The sequence below is a fragment of the Lagopus leucura genome, unplaced genomic scaffold, assembly GCF_019238085.1.
Source record: "Lagopus leucura isolate 7727_CA_CO unplaced genomic scaffold, USGS_WTPT01 Super-Scaffold_100047, whole genome shotgun sequence".
NCBI lineage: Eukaryota > Metazoa > Chordata > Aves > Galliformes > Phasianidae > Lagopus > Lagopus leucura.
The window spans coordinates 1,816,667-1,842,521 of record NW_024962293.1 but is presented as its reverse complement, the minus strand read 5'-3'; the positions used below and the strand labels follow the sequence as shown (position 1 = coordinate 1,842,521).

The 25,855-nt window shown below is 41.6% G+C and overlaps 1 protein-coding gene across 1 annotated transcript in view; it reads right to left on the bottom strand.

Moving 5' to 3' along the window:
• BCAS1 (brain enriched myelin associated protein 1) overlaps positions 1–25,855 on the bottom strand; it is a 41,365-nt gene that overhangs the window by 3,130 nt on the left and 12,380 nt on the right. Inside the window, exons 5-12 of the mRNA XM_042884952.1 lie at positions 22,945–23,103; positions 22,331–22,375; positions 18,467–18,604; positions 15,718–15,753; positions 15,170–15,373; positions 9,485–9,649; positions 5,611–5,676; positions 2,026–2,295 (exon numbers count right to left, since the gene is read on the bottom strand). Coding sequence (XP_042740886.1) covers positions 2,026–2,295; positions 5,611–5,676; positions 9,485–9,649; positions 15,170–15,373; positions 15,718–15,753; positions 18,467–18,604; positions 22,331–22,375; positions 22,945–23,103 — 1,083 coding nt within the window. The remainder of the gene's footprint in view (positions 1–2,025; positions 2,296–5,610; positions 5,677–9,484; positions 9,650–15,169; positions 15,374–15,717; positions 15,754–18,466; positions 18,605–22,330; positions 22,376–22,944; positions 23,104–25,855) is intronic.

Below are 25,855 nucleotides of genomic sequence, written 5' to 3'. Positions count from 1 at the left end.
GTATTGTTTGCCTGCATAAGTGGCTTCATTTGGATTAAAAATTTCAGTATTTTTCAGCCCAAGTGGGAGCAGATGTTTGAACTGAAGCTTCTCCATCAGCTGCATTCCTGGACTATGACATCCTCTCACTCTTTGCCCTTTCCCAGAGGACTCAGTGCATCGAGGAGAAAGTGGTGTTAAAATAGCTGCAATGGAAATAGCTTGCCAGAGTTCAGGAGGAGCTCCGTGGCCATGGGTTATGCAAGCCAGGCCTCCTGGATCTCTTTCTTAGTGTGTCCTGCTTCTGTTCCATCAGCACAAAGCTCAGTATTTTTTCTGAGTTGTTACCAGAGATCTGCACCATTATCTCTAAAAGAAATTTCTGGCATTGGTTTGTGTCTAATCTAATGCTTTCAGATTAATGAGTCTTCCTTCCTGGGATTGTGCCAAGAAAAAAAGATTTCTCCTTTTGACTTCACTGGGTCCCAAGATGAATGAAACCAGTGCAAGTTGGTAGGTACTCCAAGTTCCAGAGTTCCAGAATTTCCTTGCTCCCATTAAATATATAGGAACATCCCAGGGATTCTTACAGGTCAGGATTTTACCCTGAACTGTGTGTGGGGGGGAGGGGGAGGAGAAATGCAGGAAACAGAAGTGACTGAACTGTCCTACTGCCAACCATATTGCCAAATGACATTTTCTTTTGTTCTTAATCCCCCTACCAATATCTACTATTTTGGTAACTCAAATAGCCTTTGCTGGGATACAGAGTAATTCAGTGAAACTCGTGGAAATTAAATGCTTCTTATGATGTGGAAAAAAATGTCTGCCTCAGAATGAGTCACACTGGTCTGCATGGCAGCCTGACTGCATAACCCCAAGTCCTAATGGGGCTCATTTTCAGAGCCATGCTACCATTTCACTCTGTACTGCTTGACATTTCTTTCAGACCTGGAGGGTTTCTTGTCTGTCTTTTTCTTTTGTGACACTCTCAGAAGCAAAGTAGGGAGGAAGGGATAAAAGCTGACCATCTCTCAAGAGAAACCAGATTCACTAGGAATCATGGCAGGTAACGTTCAATCAGCTCACATTCTTTGCACCACTTGGACTTTGTGATGAAGCTCAGGTTACAAGTTTTCCAAAGGATGCTAAAAGTGATCCTGTAACTCTAGACTCATTGTGGCAATGTGAGGAAAGATGCAAAACGCTTCCTTTCAGATCTATCAAAAGTAATGGAAATCTGCGCTCTTGCAGAGGGGCTGCAGAGGCAGTTCCATGTCTAACCTGCACCCTGAATGCAAACAGGAGAAAAGAAATCCATGCATTTAGTGCTCTGAGGAAACATTTGTCGCATGAGTAATAGAAAGCCTTGCAGAAACTCAGATTTTTAGTGTCCTGAATTCTTTCATACCTACATTTAAGGTTTCAGTGAAAGGGAACATACCAATTTTACAGTACATTTTGACAAAAAGAGAAAAAATAGCACGTGTAATTTTTCATTTGCTGATCTGTGGTTGATTACTAATTCTTGGAGCTTATCTTGTGACATCTGTGCTGGTTTCCAACCAGCAAGAGGAATGCTTTGATTTTCTCTTGGTGTTTGGACCACTGCTCCTCGCAGTGGCACCATTTGCTCCAGAGTAGCAACTGAGCTACCAGTGTGGAGGCAGCATGCCTTGGCAAACTGACACCACCCTCACTTTTCCTTCATGTATACACCATAATTTGTAGGTGGTTCAGCTACAGGAGCAGGTGAATCATCCCCATGGCCAAGGCATGAACCTGTGAAGCAGGGGTGTGGGAGCAATTATGGCTGTCCCACAGTGCACTGTACCTGTAAATCACTACCCTAAGGCCCAAGTTTCCTTGCCTTTGACCAACACGTTGCATTTTAGCTCTAATCCTGCAAGCTGTCTACAACATGACGCTCCTGACATGGACGCACTGCGCATCAGAGCACAAATCTCACAGGGTTAACAGCTTGCAGGTTGGGAGTTAAAACTAGTTTAAGAAATAACTTATAAAGATAGGATCAACAGAACGTACAAGGCCTTTAAAAAACCCTCCAAATGACTGCCTCTTCTCCATCCTCTTGAAGGAGGTGGGGTCCTTGGCAGCATCCCCTCCGCTCTGGATGGAGTCGGTCTCAGCTGCGTGCTGCTCCCTGCAGTCTGGCTGCTCTCTGGTTTCCTGCTTGCTGCCCTTCTGCTTGCTCAGCTCCGCTGGCGGCTTCTTGTCTTTGGAACTCTCCTTGCTTTTTTGGCCCACTGGTTCACTTTCAGCTGTTGCCACTGGCCTCTCTGTGGAGTTTAACGTCTAAAGCAGTTTCAAACAATGGTTATTTTTAGTGGGAAAAGTAAACATTTTGGAAAGCGATCCGTAAGTATGTTTAAACATGAAAGGCCACCTGGCAGGGAGAAATCCTGCTATCCAACAGGTGTCCATTTCCAGAGCTCGAGAGTGACTCCTGCAGCCTCGACTCATGGAAGTAAGAACTCCCAGGAGCTGACTGACCTGAGCAAAGATGGCAACATGGGGCCATCACCGTCCAGCCTTACTGACAGGTTTGTGGATGCTCCAGCTGCATTGGGAGTCAGGGCTCTCACACACACAGACGCTCAGAGCATCTCTACAAAACTGCAACACTGCATCAGAAACTAAAAATTGGGCACGGCTATGAAAAACCGCATAGAAAATGCCACCCACAAGTGCAAAAGAAGAGATGGTAATATCCCAAAGACAGCAATGTCAGTGCACTTATTTATAGTGAAGGCAAAGATTTTGAAACTCAGAGAAGTACAGGATGTGCTTGAAGTTGACAGGAAAATAGGTGGATCTGGCAAACAAATAGCAGGAGAATGAAGTTGTCACTATTTTCACAGTAGCAAATGACTAGATAGGTTTTTCTCTTATGCAAAAAAAATCTTATTAAAATATTAAAACATTGAGATAATTGAACACACGAGTTTGCCGTGTCGAAAAGTTGGAAATCTTACATCTGCACAGCTCACAGCTTAAAGATACGTCACTTTTCCAGCTCTGGGGATTTTACTGTTACTCTTTTAATGGCTGATGTTCTTCTAAAGACCTGGAGTCATATGCTTACAGGACAAGCTTAGCTACCATTTAAAACAAGTGCATTTTTGGACATCATGGCTTCAAAGAAAAACCTGAAAGGAGGAACTCTCAAGAAATAGAATGTAAATATGCCTCTCAAATCTATTTTAAAAATAATAATAATAAAAAAAATCAACCCCCTAGGTTACTCTAATTTTGGGCAAACAAGAATGGGAAGCAGTAGCAATACTACTTGCTCTTTTCACTTGGTTTTCCTTTCTTCCCAACCTTATCTTAAAACGAAGGCAACCACTGACTGCGTGTCATAGGATCTTTAGTGCCGCATTTAATACATTCAGCCTTGACCATTTAGCTTAAGTCCTCAACAAAATGTGCTTGGATTTAACTGTTTCCCTTTCCCAAGGGCAGACACGTGTGGGTACATATTTGCTCACAGCTGGATTTGTCTGCTTTTAGACTTGAAGTTAGCCTTTGCTCTTGTTCCTCAGGATGTGTGAAGCCAGCACAAGAAATCCAGAGGTGCAGCCCTGTGACCCACAGCCACATGGGCCATGAATAGGCACCATCTGAACTGCAGCAGTTGATGAAAGCAAATTCAAGCAGCTCAGAATTTAAGGGAACAGCGAGGTGAGCTGCACTGACACCACCTGCACCTCCATCTCCTCACTGGAGGAGAGTCCTGCTTGGATTTACAGCAAGGACCCAAGTGATGCACAAAGCTCTCCCAGCACAAGGACAAGCAAGGCTCCATAAACTCCAGTTTAATACTGTCTTTCATTCTGACCCATTTTGACTATCAAACAGGAACACACAGTTGCTGGCTCCATCAGTTAGTCTTACAAGAGCCTTCTTATTTACCTTCGCTTGCTTTTGAAATGTTTCACTTCAGTGCAATTGCAGATGTGCACATCCAGTTCAAAAATAACCACAGCACCCAAAATACACCTCTGAGATGGATGTATCAGAGTTCAAAGGTGGCAGAACAACTTCCAGCCCCTGCCAACACCCCGTGAGGTCTGTGGGTTTATTCTGTGTAAAATTAGAGTTGAGTCTTCCTCACTGCACATTTCATTGTGTCGGCGCCTGAGAGTTGAAGTACTGCAGCCCAATGCAAACTGGATGCAACAGGGCTATTTCTGTGAGCAGGTCTGGGCCTTTGATGTTTGTAAAAAAAAGAAGAAAAACACCCAAACACTAAAAAAATATTCACAATATATTTTCCAGGCAAAATAAGAAAAAAATATTCAATCAGATAATCTCTTTGAGGTGTTTCATATTAACCTTGAAAGGCAGGAAATTGGCATATTTTATATTGACAGGAGCAGCTCAGGAAATACAAAGTGAAACCTATGAATAATGAAACATGCTAATGTTTCTTATTCTACAGGCTGATCTGCACCTGACAGATTGCTTTTGCTCTCTCAGCTTCAACAGTGCCACTGAAAGGAAAAAAAAAGAGATTAACGGACAGTGGTTTCCCCATGGTGCTGCAGGAGGCCGTAATCCAAGGCTGCATTTTAAATGTGAAAGAAATACACCATAAATTTCAGCAGACATTGGGTGAGTGCTGTAATGCATTTTGGTGGGGCACAGAACGGCAGCGAGGAAAAGAGAAGAATCACAGCATTCCAGAAACACTGTGGCAAAATGTCAGGAGATTATTGGGCAGAAATCCTAAAAAAAGGAGAAAGTCAGCAGCAGAGGCAGCCCTGCTTGTGCACAACGCTGCCTTAACTTCTGGGAGCACAAAGAAGAAAGGCAGCAGAACAAATGAGTTGTTCAAAAAAAAATTTAAACTGGATGCGAATTGAAGTAAGGAAATACTAAAGAACATAATGAAAAATAAAATACTGAAATGCTGAAGAACAGATCCAGGACTGTAGCTTTTAGCCACGGGGGCTGATTATGCTGGATGTCCTGATGCTGTGACTCTCAGAAAAGGTAACAGCATTTCCATGTCCAATTAAAATACGGGTTTTTTTTTTTTTGGAAGCATTTTTAAAGCTACAGAGCATATAATCTGAAGTTCATATTTCAACTCTCAGTTGAAATGATACGACACAATAAAACAAAAAAAAAAACCAAAAATGACAAAATATCTGCTGTGACTGTTGGTAAATTGCAGTGAGCAGTTCTCACTCTCTCTTTTTTCCCCTTTTCTATGGGAGCTCCCCCCTAAACGATCCTTTCCTCTGCAATATAAATCAGCAAAGTCAAAATCATCCTATCTGTCTGCATTTAGCATTGCTGGCTAAACCAAGGTACGTGCAGAACATAACTAACAGGAGAGAGAAGAAATGAAACTTTAACTATTGTAACTAAAGACAACAAAAATCCCATGATTTCTAACCTGGCAGCAGCCTTTGAACACTTGTTTAATGGTATAGAGGGATATCATACAGAGAGAAGGAAAGAAATAAGGGAATAAGGCAAAACAAGAAAGTTGGTGAGCACGCAGCACTGTTGTGCCAGTCGCTGTCACACGGCAGAAGCTAAGGATGGCAGTAGGTGAAAGCAACCCTCCACCAACAGAGGAAAGCTGTGGGCACTTACTTGGTGCTCGGGGCTGGGGGCAATCTCCTCTGCCGGGGGGGTCGGCCCTCCGCTGCCCCTGCCTGACTGAAACAACACAGCGTTACCGCGCTTCTGACCCCGGCTCTGCTCCGCAGCAGTCAGTGACATGAAACATGGACGTGGAACAGTGCGAGGTTTGGTTTGAGGGCGTTTGACACTTTCAGAATCCCTACCAATGTTTTTTAAATAGCCACAGTTCAGATGTAGATTTTTGCTGGTTCTGTTCTATGTGCTGCGATTGCCTTTTACAGGGCAATTTTCCCATGAAGCAGTAAGAAATTCCAGTGTGGTCTCAGTGGACCAGAGATCATGGCCAGCAAACAAGGCAGTGCTATCAACCTGCCCTGTGGTGTTCTAGGAAAGGGATTCTGCTTGCTTTCCAGAGACAAACCTGTCTTTGAATGTCGAGAGCGACTTTCTTTCTCCTGAGCCATCACACTAATTACATACTCCTTGAATAATTAAAACCCACTTGGCTTTACAGATACATTTTTATATATTTTTTTTTCAATCAGAATTCATTTTCCCAATTTCTGCCTGTCAGTTTATGCCCTCTCTCTGTATACATCTCCCTCTGGCTGCCCACCTTCCCATCCCAGTGCAGCACAGCGGGCTGCCAGGCTGCAACACACGCAGCTCACTCACAGCATCTGAAGTATTTATGACAGACAAAAACACTGCTTGACAAAACGAGCTCAAGGAGTTAACAGTACAGGATTTTTGATCACTAAAGTTCAGTTACAATTAGTAATACAAAGGAACTGTATGCACACGTTTAATTAAAAGGCATGTTAGAGGGTTCAGCGTGGTGTTCCCTGCAGTACCACATAAGCCACGGAGTTTAGCAGCAAAGCATAAACTCCAGAATTTCAACGTGCCCAAATTCAAATGTCATTTTTCATTGCCTATGCTCATTGAAAACAATGAAAGGGTGTGACTTTTGCTTTAAAGGTGCAACAGGATGATTTGTGGTTTTATGCAGCTTACAGATTTGTTACTTGAAACACATTGACTGCTCGATCCTATGTGTGCTGTTATTGCAAGGGCTTGTTTCAGTCTCTGATTTTCCTATGAAGCCACAGAAAAATCAGTATGTAGCAGCAGCAGCATGAGAGAAAGCTGAACTGCTCAACAGCAATTAATTAATTGTCACAGACCGTGGTGGAAATATCCCTTCTGGAGCGAGCCTCTGCTCAGCCCTTTGCACATTTATGCTCATGAATCTTTATCTGTGGTAGAAATGGGGGAGAGGAGGCACCGTGGGCTGCCCTCACACTGCAGCACAGAAACTCGGTCCCAGAGTGCATGAAGATGAATGGAGGTAAGGTTTAGTTTGCAGTTCTGTGTCAGCGAGCCTTTAAGTGCCTTCAGAAATATTTACTAACTTTAAGAAAGCTTATAGTATAATGGCAACCTCCCCTTCTTTTTAAATCTATTTTTAAGTAAAAAAAGCTTTAGCCGACCTTAGATCATCTTCCTCAATTCGCACCAGAAAAGCACAAATAATCGCACAAACATCTTGCAAACTTTGCCTACACAAAGTCTCCTCTCGTCCACACTGAAATTTGGACTTAATGACCCAAGGACATCTCTGCAGAGCACTGCTGACTCCCTGTTCCCACTTCTGGTTGTTTAGGATTGCTGGAAACTTCCTGAAAATACTTTCTGCTTCCAGCAGCAATAAGGCTGGATCATCACATCTTCAGATGGGAGCAGGTTGTGACAAGCAATAAACTTGCCACATTTTTGTAAATAATATGGGAAAACTAGGATGAGACAACTTGATTCAGGCTACAATTAATTACATAGATATTTATATGGGGCAGCAGGCTAGCACAGCTGCTGCAGAATAATTCCTACCACTGCAGATACCATTTGGAAAATGTTGTTAGTTACTTACTCTGCCTAAGAGCATCTTTGTTAGCCCAGAAACAGGTTATTTTATTTACAGACCACACTCACGGCACTTTCAGACCACCTGTTTTGCTCAGCATCTTCCTGGCTAAGGACAAGGACTTTCAGTACCAGTTTACAGTTAGCAATCCTGCTCATTCGGATTAAAGAATGTTATTTTATACTCTCTTACCTCCACAGAAGAGATATTTTGAAATGATTTCTCTTACTTAAATTTGCATTCCTGTATATAAACACGAAGAAAATGGGAATTTTAAAGGCTCAAATCATCTGATGTGGTCTAGATCCAAAGGGACTCTTGGACTGCTCACCACTCCTCATTGCTTCCACAGGGCATATGGGGGAATGGCTCACATGTCACCATTGCCACTGAAACACCTGGAGTGGGTTAGGCTTATCCCACTCTGCACGTGGTAAGACAGCTATTTGATTTGATTAATGAGAAATGACTGACTTCCAATTAGCAGCCCTGGATTTTGTATTTGTGTAGACATGGCCCATTTAGATAACACAACAGGGGGATTTGACATCAGAACATACTCCTTAGTGCTGTTACACAGCACAAAGATTCATGACAGCTACATGGTTTGGATTCTGTGCAACATCATGGCAGTTATCCAGCAATCCAAAAGTTATTCAAAGGAAACTGCTTGGGACACACATCAAAGGGCAAAAATTATATTCAGTATTCAGGATTTGCTTGGAAATTGATGGCCAAAAGTAGAGTAGACGAATAAGAAGTGCTTCAAAGAGCCACAAAACCACTTGTCTGAAGGTCTGCCTACATTCTACTTCTGTCTGTCTGGGCCAAACTGTGGATTAATCCTCTGCTCTTTGAACACAGCTGTTTTTGTCCATAGTGACTAAGATGGGTGTGGAACATAGCTTTATTTTCAAACAGTGCTTTTTCTTTCTTGGTAGGGTTATATGACTTGAAGTCATAGTTGTCACAGACTTCAGTGCTGGATGCATATTCCTTATTCCTAACAGACAAATTATTAAAGTGCCTTTTGGAACCAAAGGCCTGTTGGGTTTACAGCGCCTTGGCTGATCCTACAAATCATGGTTGAGATACTCAAATCCAGCAGACGGGCTGTGTAGCAAAGTAACACCAGAAGAAAAAAGTAAAGGCACCTACCATGGGTTGCGCTGAAGCTATCAAAAACCATAAAGCCATAAACATTGCCAAACTCAGGGGGTGGGTGGGGAGAGATTTGGAGTGTTGCTTTTGCATCCTAGGGTCTGACTCGTTAATTTCAATCTTTGGCAATGTGACAATTCATAGCTGTGATCGTGTGGAAAACTTGGGCTACTGCATGGCATTATAAGAAAGGAAAAAAAACCACCTCATTTTTTGATGTATAAACTACTCTGACACCCACACCATGTAGGTGCTTGAAAATAAAACAGCACTGACTAAAAGTTAAATTCTTTCATATAAATGGGCAAAGCTTGCCAAAATAGATCAATTGCGGTATAAAAATCCTCAGGTTTGCAACAGCCACAATTCATTTAATCAGAAACGTTATTTCTGGACTGGGATTACTTTGCTCTCTGGACACCACTCCAGAACCTCTGGAGGAACCCTGCCATCTGCACAGAGACTCCTCAGCTCTCCACGCCTATCACGGCACGCCAATAGCTGCCACTTCATCACCTCACTGCTTTCCTTCTCCCCTCCAGTTCTCTTCTGGGAAAGAGGATGAGACTCTGTGCCTTTATTTCACCTATTTCGTAACATCTTCGAAGCAGCAGCTCTCCCTTTGCGTGTGGAGTGCAGCTAACGGAGCTGCACTGAGGGCTCGTGCCGCAGCAGGAGGCAGGGCCGGCCGGCAGCACGGGGACGTTCCACGCCGCGCCGCCAGGGGGCGCTGCAGTACGCGCCTGAGCCCTGCGTCGGACACAGCGACCCGCTTGCAGTTCGCCGCGCTCTGCTTACCAGCTTAAAAAACTTCCTCAGGTTTGCTTTGGGGGTTTTGCTTTCTTCTCTTCTAGGTTTCACTTCCAGCACTTCTGGGCTCCTCTCATCTTTGTCGGGAGTCACAGCTTCTAGAGATGTGTCTGCTTTCTCACTGTGAGCAAACTCTGCTTCTTCCGATGCGTTCTAGGAATTGTTTTGAGAAGACATTAAGAATGCAGGAAAAAAATAAATACAGACTAATCAGTGAGTAATCAGTAATTTCGGATTTACAAAACAAAACAAAAGTTACAAAGTAGCCAGTGGTGGTACTTGTTCCTAAACACAGTAATTTGTCTTCAGCTGCAGTTTAAAGAGAAAATTTACTTGTAGGAGGATGCAGTATGAGCAGGTGACACTTGCTATAACCAGTAAAAATGAGCAGTGCCAGACCCAGGTGGTCACATATGGAAGCAGGAATATGATGATGTAATTCAAAAAGGAACAACACAAATACACGGACACCAGTAGTCAGAACTCTGATCAGCACCCTTCTCTGACAGCAAAATGCAGACATTCTCACATTCACAGTGTTGGTTTCCTCTCCCAGATGGAAAGCTAAATGACTGCTTGAGATACAGGGCATTCACGTAGCTCATTTATTAACTCACCTAATCCCAGAGGCCACCCCTATGCAGTATTGGCCCCTGTTTGAGTTCAGGAAGCTCTGCTGGGTACCCTTACAGAAGGGTTTTGAGCCCTGCTGCACTTTTGTGAACAGCTGGAAAGTTCCTCCTATTATAAAACACTTCACGAAGGGGCATGCAGCTTGTGGCTCCTTGGAAATATGCATCCCCATAAGATTTCATTCATCTCCACAGCTCATTTCAAAGCTATCCAGGGAGATTTCAGTGAGTTTAAAGGAACAACAAAAACATCCGCAGTGAACAGAGTGAACAGGAGCTCATTTCTGCTGCAGGAGATGGAGCATACATCTCCTTAACTGCTTCTTCTGCCTTCGATAAATGCCCTGGTAAGTAACATTCTCCCATGCCCTCAAGAACCACTAATTAATTCCCATCCCACTGTAATTGTATGAAGAAGCATCTTCCTTTCTGCCATAAAGAAGCTATTATGCTAATAACCAGGTAATCTGAACGGAAGCCAGCACTTTGTCATGCTGTATCCTTTTGCAAAAAGGCACACAAAGCAATACACACGGCATAAGTTACACCTTCAATACACAGCCTTCAATACCAAATCAAACAGAAGCAGTCACTCATTATTGCCTTCTTAAACACAGGTTTCTGGTTAAACACATAGCAGTTACAGCTGAAATGTATGCTGACAGCAAAAGGAAACAACTGCTGTAAGTAAAGCAGAATAATTTATGTTTGATGATTTTAGCATATCTATCTAGGAACTCACATTTAGTGCATACTCAGTCGTTTTAATAAAAGTAATTTTAGTCACATGCAGAACATAACTATTTAGAGGTCAAGACCAAAGGTGCCCTGCAGCACCAGATGTCATCTCTGACCAAACAGGGATGCCTCCTACAGCAACAGCTTTCAGCACTGCTGCCCTCTTACAGTCAGTGATTGCCATGTAGTACATCTGGTTTAATAGTCCCTGATGGACTTTTCCTACACAAACTTAGCTAAACACTTAGAGTTGATGTAGACTCCTGACACCCAGCAGCATCCCACAGCAAAAAATTCTGCAGCTGAAGTACGTGTTATTTGGTAAGTACTTTCTTTTTATCATCAAATACTTCCATTCGGTACTTTGCTGCTTTTATTTTGAGCAATAACAGCTGATCTTTCCTATTCACGTTTCATGCTCCAGCAGTCATTCTGCATGTTGCTATCACCTTCCTTTCTGCCAACTTTTTTGAGCCAAAAAAACTCCGAGTTTATGTACTTCTTCTAACAGAAGCCATTCCATATATTTATGCACTTCTTCCTTCCTAGCTTTATACCTTTAGCTTTATGATATGCTCTGAGCTGGAGACCAGGGCTGCAGCCATGTGCAAGGCATGGACTCAACGTGTGCTTCAAGAGCAGCACAACAGCTTCTCTGGTGTTTTTTGCTCCTTTTTTATGGATGAGGTGACTTTGGGAGATGACAGGAATGATGCAGGAATAAATATCCCTCGTCCCCACCTGAGATGACAGCAGCACAGCCTCCTTCCCATGGAATTGTAGATTTAATTTATATTTGTGAATATTTCAGAGATAATGCCTAATAATTTTAATCTATACTTCTGTCTCATTCACATAAAGTCATTCACTGTCTGTTTGCTTGAAGAAAACAGTTCATTGCTTGAGTTGGAGGAGTGGCTCAATAACGCAGCAGCCTGACTTCTGGGAGCTCATCGTTCAGTGACTGCAGTTTGGGATCATATTCCTGTTATTCTGTTACAGCTGCAACCCAGATGAGGTTTGTCTCTCAAGCTACATCTGCGCAATGGCATCAGTGTCACTACTGACAAATGTGTCCTGGGGGAAACGCCAAACCGAGAAGCACTGCCTATTTAAAAGAGAAGAGAGCTAACAGTTGACTATTCAGGGAGATGGATTTCTTTGAAGTAATCGGTGTCTCTTTGTACATTTCTTGCACGTTACTCAGAAACCTCCAGGAAGATTTGAATTCTGCTTTAGTGCACCTAATTGTGATTTACTGATTGAAACAGATAAACCATTTACCTACTGAGTTATTTTAATCTGTGCTCTATCAGACAAGGTTGTTGCAGAATTTAGTTTTTCTCCAGATCCTCACCTTGCAATAAAGGACCAGAATCCCCTTCTGTTCTGCCTGCCAGGGTGTGTGTTCCAGGTCCAGAGCAGGTAAACTATGATGGGAACTTCATAAGTCCTGGGTGATTTTAACATTTATCCTGCAAGCTCTGTCCAAAAATTTATCTTTGCTTTCCCAATGACACAGTATGGTTGCAGGATCAGCAGTAAAAGGTGTCATTCTGCTTCACTTAATAGCTAACCTGATGGCTATTTGTACTATCGGTGCATAAATTCTCCTCAGTAAGAAGAACACTATTTTGCTGTGTTTGTATGGCAACAGATTGCAATGCATCAACTCTCTTTTTTTTTTTTTCCTTAAATAGATCTGCTTTTAAAGACAACTTTTAATTTTAATTTTTAAAGACAGCTGTCTCAATGCTCTGAGATTTCCTCCATTCTTTACTTGCATACTTTTGATCTGATGTAAAGGAAGTGCTGCAGTTCTCTGCCCTGATCATACATCTACAAGGCTTTGAATCAAGGTTTTCAGCACAGATATGTGAAATTATGATCTGTAACTTTATTTTAATATTCCCTAACATTTGCTAGAAATGCTTCGATGACAAACAGTGAAGTAACACTTGTTAATGTTCTCATATGGAACAATCAGGAAATGGTGTGAATAGAGCTGAAGCAGTTTCAACCTGCAGAGCCGAATGAGGACTTCTCTTCCTAACATACATATCCACATCCAGCCGGAGCTGCAGCATTAACTGCAACACGTTGACAGTCACTTCATTAGCTGTGCTTTGAAGTGAAAGCTCATCAGAAGACAGATATCTGAGAGTCTGCCTGGAAGGAGAGCAGTTTGGTCTGAATTCGGAGTGCTGCAGTTGCTATTTGTTAGTTCAAAAGAACTGCCCAGGACTGAATCATGGAACAGCTGTCAGCATCATTGCTCCCCCTAGCAATAGAGCTGTGCATTCAGCATGCCAGAAAGAAACGCAGCAAAACAAAACACTGCAAGCAAACTGAGAGAATCCTCAAAGCAATCCAAGCTGGAGATTAACCTCTACTTTAAGAGCCATCATACATTATGCCTTTTCTTAAAGCCTCAAGCTGATTGGGTTACCCAGATCTCTCAAAGGAGAGAGTTATTGTCTGCTAAGATAATCCAGCAAAGCAACTTGAGACTTCCATAGGTAAGGATTCAACCTCAAGCAAGCAGGTTTTATTTATTTACTTTTTAAATCCTAAGGACCACATTTGGTTTTGTATTGCAGAAGCTTACCCTCAGAAAACTTGCAAAAATAATTGGTCTCGGGGTGATTCCAGAATCAAAAAGTTCACATTAAGCATAAAAAAAGCTTATTCTGCAAAGCTTGTTGCCAGGTTTCATCTACTAATACAGCTCAGTTTATTTGGTACAACGATTCAAGTAATTCTTAGCGGTTTTGGTAGCAAAGTAAACAGCTTTATTTTTATGTAGGTAAAATTAGATCCAGCATTATGAGCAGAAAAGTGAAAGGATTTTGGCAAGAAGTGTGCAGCCCTGAGGTGCTCAAGATGCCAGAACTTCTGTGGGAACTGTTGACAAGTTAAAAAGCCACACGGTGGTTATGTGGGCCTAATTTAACTGCAGTATGCAACACAGGGATCTTATGGTGATCACTAAGGACAGAACCTACATTAAGCAGAGCCCCAAAGATCTGTACCTGCACCAGTTTGAACAGATCTTCCTAAATAAGGTTTTGAAATCTTTCTGAGGTTCTACCAGATTTTTGAGTTCCCTGTAAAATCCTGTTTATGTTTTTTCCTTTCTTAAATACAAAGGGCTTTGTTACTTCAATTGATAAAACACTGAGTTCAGACACGAATTATTACTCAGCTTTACACTGCAACTGCATACAAACATTGAGCAGGACTCCTCATTTCACCCTGATGTTCAGCAATACATCCTGTTTCCCAGCCTAGCTTTCAGCTAAGCCAGACTACTCAACTACAGAGGAGGTTTCCGTAGCAATAGCAGCTACATAAAAATGTTCCCTTCCCTCCTCCTCCTATACAGGTTTTCCTGTCATTCTACTTATCCAATTCAGCCAGTTCCACTGGAAATAAGGTCCTCAATAACAAATGTTTCAAGCTTGTTTACTCTGTAAAAATCTAAACTTTTTTTTTTTAACTGCAAATAACACCCAAACCATTTCCAGTTTCTCTGCCCACAGGAAAATACAGCTGCAGGGCTAGCTGCTCAGTCTGCATCTGTGTATTTGGAAGCATTTCATTTCTGGGATTGGAACTTGAACAGAAGCCCAGGAAAGCAGTTATCCCACATCCAACATTTCAGTGAAGTTTAACCCAGCTCTTCTCTTAAAGAAGGAAAGCAGCAGCCTTCAGCTGGTAAAGCACTAAGGATCACAGAAACAGTCAGTCCCAATTTAAGTCAAAATGGCAATTTAACCCATGGAAATGCATTTCTGTAAACAACTGAGCTCCACTGCCAGACTTTAAGACTGATACACTCTTGTGATTTCTTTTCTACTGAATAAGAACAGACCCACCAGAACTAAATCATTTCTCAGAAACAAACTACATTTCCACATCTATATCTCTATTAAGGAGATAACTTGATAAATAATATCATCTCTGGGATTTTTAACACGTGTGTGGAACTGATGATTGATTTTTTTTCCACTAATATTATTACTTTAAAATACTACAGCCGGGTTTTAAAGACAGTGGTTTTACAAGATTTTTCCAGAGGAGCCCAATTGCCATTATTGGCAAGGTGTAGATATGACTGCCCAAAGCTCCTATAAACATGAGCAGCTGTATATATTATTTGTGTCCCTATGCACTTAGCATGCAGGATCTGCTCAGCTTTGCAGATCTGCCTGCTTTACTGCAACCATACACTCCACAGTGCCTCCAGATACTGGGTGATGAGCGAGCAATGGGACGGACCAGCTTCAAAACCCAGACGTACCTTCTTCCAAAAGAGTTTGCTCAGTGGCATGGGAGTGGATGATCCCTTCTCCTTCGCTGCCTCTCTGGGGGCTTCAGTGGCTGCTGCCTGCTGCTGGGCTATGGGCTCAGGGGCCTTTGTGCTCTGCTTAGCTGTCTGCGGCTCTTGAGCAGAAGGAACATTTTTGTCTGATTTTACAGAGGTGACAGGTTGCTGTTCACTGATCTAGAAATAAACAAACACATCAGCTGCTGGAAACACGTGAATGATGAGCTGACTGCAGTGTGTTTGGGCATCAGCTGGTACAGAAGGCTGGTGCACAGCAGGCTGCCCCTGCACCGGCTGTGCAAAGCAGCAAGGTGCAGCTTACGAGCTGCCTTGCCCTGTCTTGAAGTGATGTGTCAAACAGAGGAAGCAAATTATGTAGCAACCCACCCTTCCTAACAGAGAGGATTAATTGATTAAAAAAAAAAAAACTTAAACACTCTTTGAAGCTGAGAATGACAGTGAGAATAATTACCCTTAGACTACATTATTCATACATAGATAACTGGAATCATCCTACTCACTTTGGTGTTAGTTGTCTGTTGGGTCTCCTTCACAGCCTGGAGGGAAACAAAAGAAAGACAAGTCTGACAACACCAGCGCTCAGTTACACAGCTCACGAATTGTCTGTCACAATATCTCATATTTTTAGTGAATGTTTGTGGAAGTCCTGGCTCCTGCAACCATGGAAACTGATCCCTGACAGAGGCAAGGCTGCCCGCAGGAACTGCCTGTGCCTGTCCCACCTACAGCAACTCCCCAGCCTGGTGCTAAATCATTTCATGTTAATCCTGCTGTGCTTGCAGTCCTCCTTGTTTTTTTTGGAAATAAATGTATGTTTACATACACATTCCTAATCTCTTCAGGTAGGACATAATACAGGAGTTTAAGACATTAGATTTTCATAGCTGGCTCTGTCTGTGCCACTTTCCATGCACACATGGAAACTGCAACCAGGTCTGTGTGCTGGTCATGGGCACATGAGCATCAGCCTTCCAGCAGTAGGCTTTGCCCTCTGGGATACAGAACAGAAGGTTTCTGTATGGAAGAGGGTATAGAAAGCCACAATCTCAGGTAATTGTCAGCCCAGCAGCCAGGTTTTGCAGCCTGCTGCACTGCCTGCAGACCTCTTGAGAGAGCTGGTGAGAGTTGTTTTGCAGGAGCCAACAACTTGTTTTTGTAAAGTAAGAGCCAGAACAAGCAATAAAAAGTAATGTCAATGTCATGAGCTGATGTCAGTGCTAACACTGAAAGTAAGTGATTAACTCTTCTTCTCAGTTAGAATTCTGTAAGTCAGATGCTACACAACTGGCATGCAACACAGATATGCATGGAAGGGAACAAAGGTACAGACAGCTGTGAAACACCATTCAAACTCAGTCTGAAGCTGAGTGGTCAAATCCCAGTGCATCAGGTTTGTTACAGATTTGTGTTAGGATGCTCATGCATTGCTTTGAAATTAGTACAGATTTATGTAAACACAGGACACTGAGAAACAAGGTTTTTCTTAACCCAGTAGTCACTCTTTTCTTAACTAAGAGATACGTGCAGTTTTGTAAGACTGCAGAAACAGAACCTCCAGAGGAAGCAGTGAAGTGCCTGGAATTAAACATGAATATCTGCACTCTTGAAGTGACCATTTCAAATAAACCAATTTGTTGCCTGTTCATCTGGTTAGCACACGTGGCATTTCAAGGATGCAGAACCTTAAAGCTAAAGGTGATAATTTCAGGGCTTTCCTGTCACATCAGTGTTCTGATTTGAATTTCTTCTTTCAATCAGCCTTACAAGTAAACGTAGCACCATTTCAGTTCATCTTGTTTATTCTTAATACATTATGAATAATACCCTGTTTTTTTTTTTTTCTATATTTTTGTGCATGGAAATAAAATTATGTAAATAAAACAGTGAAGTCACATGAGACAAGTCTTTTTTAATCTTAAAATAATAGAGGGACTGTTTTTCCTCAAGATAATGGCTCTCATTCCAGACCCAGATATTAAAAAAAAAAAAAAAAAATACATATCAAAGCCTAAAGCAAAAAGGAGCCATTTCTCCTAACAACTCATCTCAAGACTGAGATACTTTAAGAGGTTTAGTGCCTTAAAAAAGAAAACTGTTTACAGATTCTTTTTTTTTTTAAACCTAGAGGAAGCCCTAATTAACAATGGAGAAATAATTCATATTTTAAGTGTATTAAATAAAAATTAATCAGTGTCATGTAAACAATAACATCTTAATTATTTAAGCAGTTGGCAAGAACTGTAGTCTTAATGCATTGGCAAGATTCCTTCAATGACAAGTGGATGATGGTTTTAATCTCAACAACGGGAAGACAGTGGAAAGAACTTAATTGTTTCCACAATATTAAAGAACTCCCTTGCCTCGTGCTCAGATATAACCCTCGAATACAGAGCCCCAGATGCCCTGTGGGCGTTTTGAATGAGCATTAAGTATTAATTACTTTCCTCCCCCGGCCCAAGGGTCTCTGCTTCTGCATTCTTTGGGCTAATCAGCTACAGCTCCCCGCTGCCCTGCCGCACAGCAGCAAGGCATGTTAACCTCTTCTGAAAAAAGCAGAAATGCCTTTCACTGAGGATGGTGAAAAGTTTCAGTTGTTATTTTAAAACTGAAAACCACCACTTGCATGAGAAGTGTGCTTCTCAGACTACTTTAAGTTATTTTAAGTTACCCTTGGAACCTAAGTTTTTCCCATCCAAACTAAGCTTTATTAATAATTAGTTATCAAATTTTATGTTTTGAAAAGTAACATTTTAAAAGGAAATTTCTCATTTCTTCTACCCTATCTGTTGGACATCCCAGTTCATCAGGTCACAATTTTAGCCACTGATCTGTGCATGTCAATATCAACCTTAAACACTAGTTGGATTGAGCTCTTAAATCCACCCTGCAATCCAGATACAGACATGTCTGCACGCTCCATTGCTTGTCGGTACATTTTATTTTCTCTTTAAGAGGCCAGTGACATTAGCAAGCATTAGTAAGCATGACCTGGGCAGCCCACGGCACAGCAGCTTCCAGGGATGGTTTCAGAATCCTGGCTCCACACAGATGGTCTAACACGTGCAACATTGCACACTGAGATTGTTTCAGCAACGTGTGGCACAGAAAAGCTCTTGCTGTTGGTTTCCAGAGCACTGCAAAGTGCAGCTGGTCAGACCCAATTCAGTTAGAAATTTAAGGATTTCATTCTGGGGCAGGAACCATCTGTTACTGCTCAGGGTTCTGTTCATCCCTGGGTTTCATACAGACCTTATGCCTAAAGAGTTTGCTAAACGTGCTGTGTCCTAGCTTGGGACTCTCTGCCTTCTTTTTCTTGGCTCCTTTGGTTGGGGATTCTGCAGTCTTCGGAGCAGGCTGCCCACCACGGCCTTGTTCTGCTTTCGACCCCTTTTGTGCAACATCATTTAAGATCAGCACTTGTTAAAGAGCTTGCACAGTTTGTTTCATGAAAAAAGATTCAAACATTCATATACTTTAAAGCAAACATTTCCTTTCTACTCTGGACAAATTCTACCCCCCAAACCCCCAAGTCATTTCTCAGTTCAACAAAACTTTCACAAGTAATGAATGAAATACAAAAGATACAGAATTCCACCTGATTCCAAATAGAATCAGTTCACTCAAGTATTGAAGGTAGACTTGTGCATCATCCTAAATTCTTAAGCAGCCAATGGAATTTGGGGTTGTAAGTTTAAACAGGGTAAATATATAAATATTTGAGACTATACTAAACAGTTTTCTACAGACTTAATGCTGTGCATAATGAAGTATTTCTGGAATGTGCAAAATCAATATTCATGAGATACCACATGAAATATTACAAGTTCACACTTATGTTCATAACATCAGAGAGATAAGAATATCAGAAATGATATAATGATATTACAAGTGTTGAATCAAAAAGCATTGGTTTTCTTGCACTCCCTTCTAAATGTCTTCAAAGGGCACTTCTTTTTTTTGCAAGTCACTGCCCACGGAAGTTGGAAACAGGATCTCTAAAGATGTGAGCACATCACTGCAAAATCCATTACAAAGAGCTACAAATCCAAGAAAAACACTGATATTTGTATTTTTATTTCCCTCCCCATTACTTTCATGTATTTTGACAAGGAAAAAAAAAGGGGGAAAACCCAAAAGCATTGCTTAAATGAGCTGCAACATACAAACAAGTCAGCACAAGCGTGAGCTGTGCTGGCAGCCTGGAGCACATGCCCACAGTGTGTGACTAACCACAAATAGGGCAGCATTCTTCCCACTGCAGGATTTCAGCGTCAAGTCTTGAAGCACTGAGATGCATTTGTTATGACTTTACTAGAAAGGAACACGTAATATTTTAAGCTGATACTTGCTGGTATCCTGGATATCATTCTTGTCTCCCATAACATGTTCCTCATACAATTTGTTTCCTGATTTAATATTAAACAGACCAATACTTAATTTAAAAAATCTTTTCATCACATTTCAGTTAGAAATAAGCACTCACTCTCCTGGGAGCTTTGAAACAAACTGAGCAAAAATTTTAGGAGCTACAGAAACAAGTGACTGAACTCCAAAGAAATAAATCAGTCTGTAGAATCCACACCATAAAGCATCAAGCACTGCGACTGACAGCAACTAACAGGACAGGAGAAAAGGTCCAAAACACACAGTGCAATTCTTGTGAGCATGTTGAGTCGAAATCTTGGTTTCAGGATTGTTTCACTCAGTGCAATTACAGGCTTCTCCCATGTGTGTCCTGTCAGTACCTACTGGGGAAGACTTGAGATGTTCTGGAGCCAAATGAATGCCTTTTGGTTAGTACAAACTTACAAAGGATCAATTCACCCCTATGACTCAGTTGAGCATTGTTTACTCTGGAGGCTAAACTCTATGTTTACACGGATGGAGTGACAGCCATGGAGGGTATGCCCGTGCTGCTGAAAGCACACGTCTTTAGGCAGCCAATTAAAGCCAGGGGCATCCCTGATAAAAGCATATTGCTACATAGCCAGTATGGAGCATGAAGCCAAACTTGGTGGTGCTATGATTTCTCCAAGTTATCAGGAAAAAAAATCAGAAGAAAACCTGTCTTTTCAGCAGTGAGAAAACATTATCGAGTCACTTGGGACGTACCAACCCATGGGTGATAAAACCCAGCTCCTTCCTATAAAGCAGATGCATAAGCAACTACACAATTGGGACTAAAATGCAGTGGCCTCAGTGCCAGCCAAGCAATGCAAAACAACAACAAAAACCAAGCAAACCAACCAAAGCCCTCTGGAGCTTGGGAAAGGCTCAGCCACACTTGGAAATGCATCTAAAACAAAGTGTTTTCAGAGGTGAAAGTGACCATTATTTCATTATGCACATCAACTGCCACAGAAAATGTAACAATTTGATAGCTGACATTACCCATTTTAATACATTTTTCTTGGATATAGTGAAAATGTCATTCTTCAGATCAGACATACACTAGTGACAATAAAGAAATTCTTTGTGAAGAGCAACTCACATTCACCACAGTATATAAAACCTTTGCATATCCTGCTAGTCATCTGAATTTGTTTACCCTCATAGGTGTGATAGCAAACCAAACCCCAACTGCATATTTGTTTCTATATTACAGCACACCTTCACCAGTCACCTGTTGCAGGAGCACGATAATGTATGGAACCACACTGAGCAGCTGGAGCTCTCAAAAGCTCTTGAAAGAGCCACTGAAAGAGTCTCACACTGAAGGGGCAAGTTTGCACTGCCTTTTCTGAATCTCTTAGAAAGCATCAACTTTGATTAACAGCTCCCAGAAATGAGCTGAAAAAATGTCCTGGAAAAAAAAAAACTTAATTGTAGCACAATTCAATAGAAACTGAGTTGGACAAAAAGGTCAAAAATGGGATAGAAAAAGATGCTGATGGCAGAAGTAATTTGTTACCTGATAGGTGAGTGGAAATAACATTTCTAGGGATTTATTCTTGGTGTTAGATTTTTTCACAGGCATCGCAAGGAAAAAAAAGAAGTTGTTCTAGTCAAAACAATGTAAGCACATTTAATCTGGGTGTTCCCAGCCCTTGGGACAGCCCGTGATGTGCCTGTAGGCTTCTGGAACACTAAGAGAGGAGAAGGCAGCTTAATGCAGATTGTCTCACAATTCAGCTTCTGTTGAAACTGTTATAAGCTGTGGCATGAATTTAACAATGGGCAAGAAGGGGGAAGGAGAAATCTTTCAACACCTACATTTTTTTCCATTCTAAAACATTATATTTTCAACTCTAAGTTTTTTACAGCCCTTGCAGTTTTCACAAACTTGGTAAGCACATTGACTCCATTTGAGATTTTCATCATGTAATAAAGAAAGGCCATAATAGTGAAGTCTTTCTGAACTCGCACATAAAGGACCCTCACTGCTCACATGCTGGAAACAAGTCTCCTCCTGCCAGTGGAATCCAAGAAAAAAAATGGTTTATTAAGGGGAACAAGAGGCCATGTCTGCCCACTGCAAGAGGAGCAGTTTGGGGGTAGCATTGTACATCTGTTTCTAAACAATGTGGAGTTGATCTCCCAGCTGGAACATTAAAAGCATTCGCAGGCAGCCTGCAGTACTGCATTAGAACAGCCTTTAGAACAGATTTAGGTCCACCCCACTGAGGTCTGAGTCTGGGAAGCAAACATATCCTCATTGCTGCACCTAGGTGGAAGAATCCTCAGTGGCTTTGGGAAGTACAGCTCTCTCTCTCTCTCTCTGCAAGTCCCAGTGCTGCCCATAGCAGCTCCCTCAGCTTCCTAAGGCCTGTGCTGTGAGGAACAGCATGTGAAGAGCCATGTGCTTTACCCAGCTCCATGAGAAACAGGGGCTTCTGTGGGCTCAGGAAGATTCCATTGCAAGGACAAGTCACTAACAAACAAAAACGTTGTCAGGACACGAGTTTTACAGAAGACACTACTGATCTTGACTGCAATGTATGAGATAAAGTTACTCTTTATTCATGCTCATCTTTCTTTCCCACTTATTCAGATGGAATAACATTTTAAATTACTGCAGATGATAATATCAGCACGGGAGGAAGCAAACACAATGAAGGAATACTTGCATTAAAGCCCATACATTTATCAGTGACAAAATGAGGATCTGCCTACCTTGTCTTCAGGTTCACTTCTGGCTTCAGCTTTGCTTGGGGAGACCTTAAATACATTTGAGGAAAAAAAAAAGTTGTATCTAAATCTTCCAAAAGCTTTGAAGGATCATCTGTTTGGCTCTAGTAAGTTGATTTCTTTTTCCTGAATACAAAGGTGAAAGGCACAGACTTTTTTCCCCACATAAGGAATTTCACTTCTAAAACAAATGTCTGAAGGGTAACCTAAAGGCAGTAGCAAAGATGAAAGATACATAGAGCAAAAATTATATTGGTTGTATAAAATTCAGTAACACCATAAAAGTGAAAACTACTAGAAAATTTAAAAATCAGTGCTTCAATACACAAGATATTTAAGGCAGCCAAATGCCTCCAGGTCTGCAGGTGTCCGTGCAGCAGGGAATGGTCTCAGAGTAGGTCAGCACCATTAACTCACAGCTGCACTGTGCCTGCAACTCTCTGTACCTCTCACACCATTCTCTAAGGCATCTGTTTGGCTTTGTTATTCCTCAGTGCACATGACAGCGAGTACATTGCATTAAGCTGATCATGGCCACGTGGGATTTTGTATAAGAAATCAATTTGAACTTCCAGATGAAGAAGAAGAGCAGTGCTTACCAGTGTTTTAAGGAAACTCATGACGGAGTTGTTGTCCACTGCAGTAGCTGCCTGGGAGTTGTCTTGCTTTACCTCTGCCTTTTCAGGCTGCCCAGCAGGGAGACTGCTGACACCTGCTGAGTCCTGCCGGAGGTCCCTCTGGTTGCAGTCATCTATCTCCTAAAAAAGAGTTCCCTCAGTCTCAGCCTGCTTACTTTGCAGAAGAATGCGAAAGTAACATTTGTGACTTGCATTATGTTCCTCAGAGTCACAACCTTAATTCCAACCATATTTCTCCAGCCTACGTCTTCTGAACAATCGAGCATTTATACAGCTCTTTCCCCTCTTTTCTAATATATTCAGCGTTTGTTGTTGATTGGAGGAGCATTGTTCCAAGCTACCAAGTATAACAGAAGTAAAGTTGCGCACAGCATCCCAAACAAAACTGCTTTTCTCTTTCCAAGGCTGAACTTGTGAATAGAAACAAATACTGAGATTTCAGCCTTTGATGGCTCAGTGTCTGATTGTACCATACAAAGATTTCTTCCAACACCCTGTTATACTGCAACTCCAGAAATAAATTACCTTGCAAATACAAACGTGGTATAGATTAAAAAGAAAAAAGCAACAACTCAAAGTAATGCTTTTGAGCCGTCTCCTCTTTTTCAGGAATTACATCTACCAGAACCCAAAAATAGTATTCCAGTGCTTAAGCACTCACAAGTGTGTAATATTCTTGAAAACCACCTTGTTCCTATTCAGACACTGAGACAAATGTCTTTTAGATCAGTTTTGGAGAGCCTAGAGCCCCTTTACACCAAACTGTCATGCCATTCTGCACTTTTGCTTTCAACCTGCACAGATAATGGCAACACAAACCTTTCACAGGAGAGATCATATTAAGACAAGTCCTGATGTCCTATTCAACATCTCTTTAAAGACCAACATTAATAGCATCTAGTTATTAATATCCAAGTCTTACGAATAATATTCTTTCCTTTTGTTCATCTGTACGCCATAAATGTAAGAGTGGATCAGTCACTGTTAGAGAAGTAATTGTGCTCAGCATGGTGGTGACCTGGACTTCACTAAATGGAGCATCCCAGCCATGCTGTATTTCTCCAGAAGCTGTCACCCCCAAAGAGACAGCAGTACACATCTTGTCAGTAGGAGGCACAAGTAGAGGAGGAGTTGTTAGAGCACCAGATACCCAGATGAATCCAGAATTGAAATTAAGACAAGAAACAGAAGAGCCTGACCAGGTGTCTCTAGTGCACAGCATCTTTGAAATACTGTCTCTCAAGGACTGGCTATAGTTCTAATTAACACCAACATTTAATTTTTTTTTTTATTTTCCTAAACTTCCAAATATAAATATTCATTTGATTTTGACCAGAAAAAAATGTTGAAGAATATTAAATTGTACTCATGAACCATTTTCCTATAACCAAGGGATTTAAAAGCAGTATTTTTATAGGACTTTTAAAGAGTCTACTTTTTTGTACATCTTTTAGAGAAGGAGAATAAACACCTATAATTGAGTGAAGACTTCAGGAGGTTAACCTGGCATTAGAAAAAATGAACTTAGAGTGACCAATCTTGATGCAGCTTTTAAGGAGCTAAACAGACAGCTTTACATACAAGAACAGAATTCTGTAATTCTCCACCCACTATGTTCCAAATGTACCCATGAAGAAACACAGCACAGTAGCTCAGAAGTTTAACAGGCTATTTAGGAGTTACTTTCAAGGTCTTAACACAACACTTTGTCCAGCTGCCAGTTAGAGGCCCAAGTAGTTCCAAGAACGATATGTCCCATGCAGAATGCATGCAGACATGCCAGCTCTGGCAGCCCTTCCTCCAGGGATGCCATCTAAAGAGTGCTGGTTTTATGAAAAATGCTGGCTCTATTTCAGATATGTAAGGGGCAACAAAAGCATGAGGCAAGAGACCCACGTTCTCAGAGTAGGTCACCATTTAGGCGGAACATGCATCACTAAACAAGATTTCATTAACAAAGTGTTTGATGCTATTAAAAAAAAAACATTTTTACACATGCTCTGATCTGAGCTCTCCCTGCTTAGGCTGTGCACATCATTTAGGAAGAAGAAAGCTGCTAAACATCAAGGGAAACAGCTATTATGAGCAGCAACTACTATCTGAACCTATTGCACAAGCGACAGTCACGACCACTGGCAGTACTAGCAGTGTCTCCCTGCTAATTCTAAACTGCTCAACAAATGTAAAAGCTATTGCAGATCATGAAGAGCTGGAGGCACAGTGCTTCAATCCAGAAACCCCTGCATTCTGGCATGCAGAGCACAGAGATGCCACCAAGCAACCCACGGCACACAGAGCTCCCAGGCCAGGAGTTCCAAGCCAGACCTGCCACTAGATACTGTGATATAACTCAGTCAAAGCTGGCCTTGCATAGATGCAGTGATCCTTCTTGCCTTCGTGGGAACACTGCTGTAGGAAGGAGTACAGAGTCAGGTTCAGCACATAAATCAAAGAGAGATAGCATAGAGTCCTACAATAAGGCATTTTAAGAGCCATTGTCCAATGACCACAGAAGGCTCTGCAGCAGCTCACTGTGTAAGGCATTGTGCAGGGCCCTGAAGGCAAATACTAATGAAAGAAAACTCTCAGAGTAACAGAAGAAAGTCACCATTAGAAGTTAACAGATCCTGTGCAAATGTTCAATTCATTTCTTCGGGGATCCAAGCTTGGGGGTAATAAACACCTTAAGTACTTACACTGTCATTTCGGTTCAGTCATTAGGAAAACATATCAAAAGAACTGCCAGCACTTTTGTTTGTATGAATCATGGCTCAGTGAAACGTTACAGGCATATAATTTATCTTTTCTTTGGCTTACATAGTAAATGCTTCATGAATTCATGAATTCTGTCCTTGTTTTAATTATGCTGTCT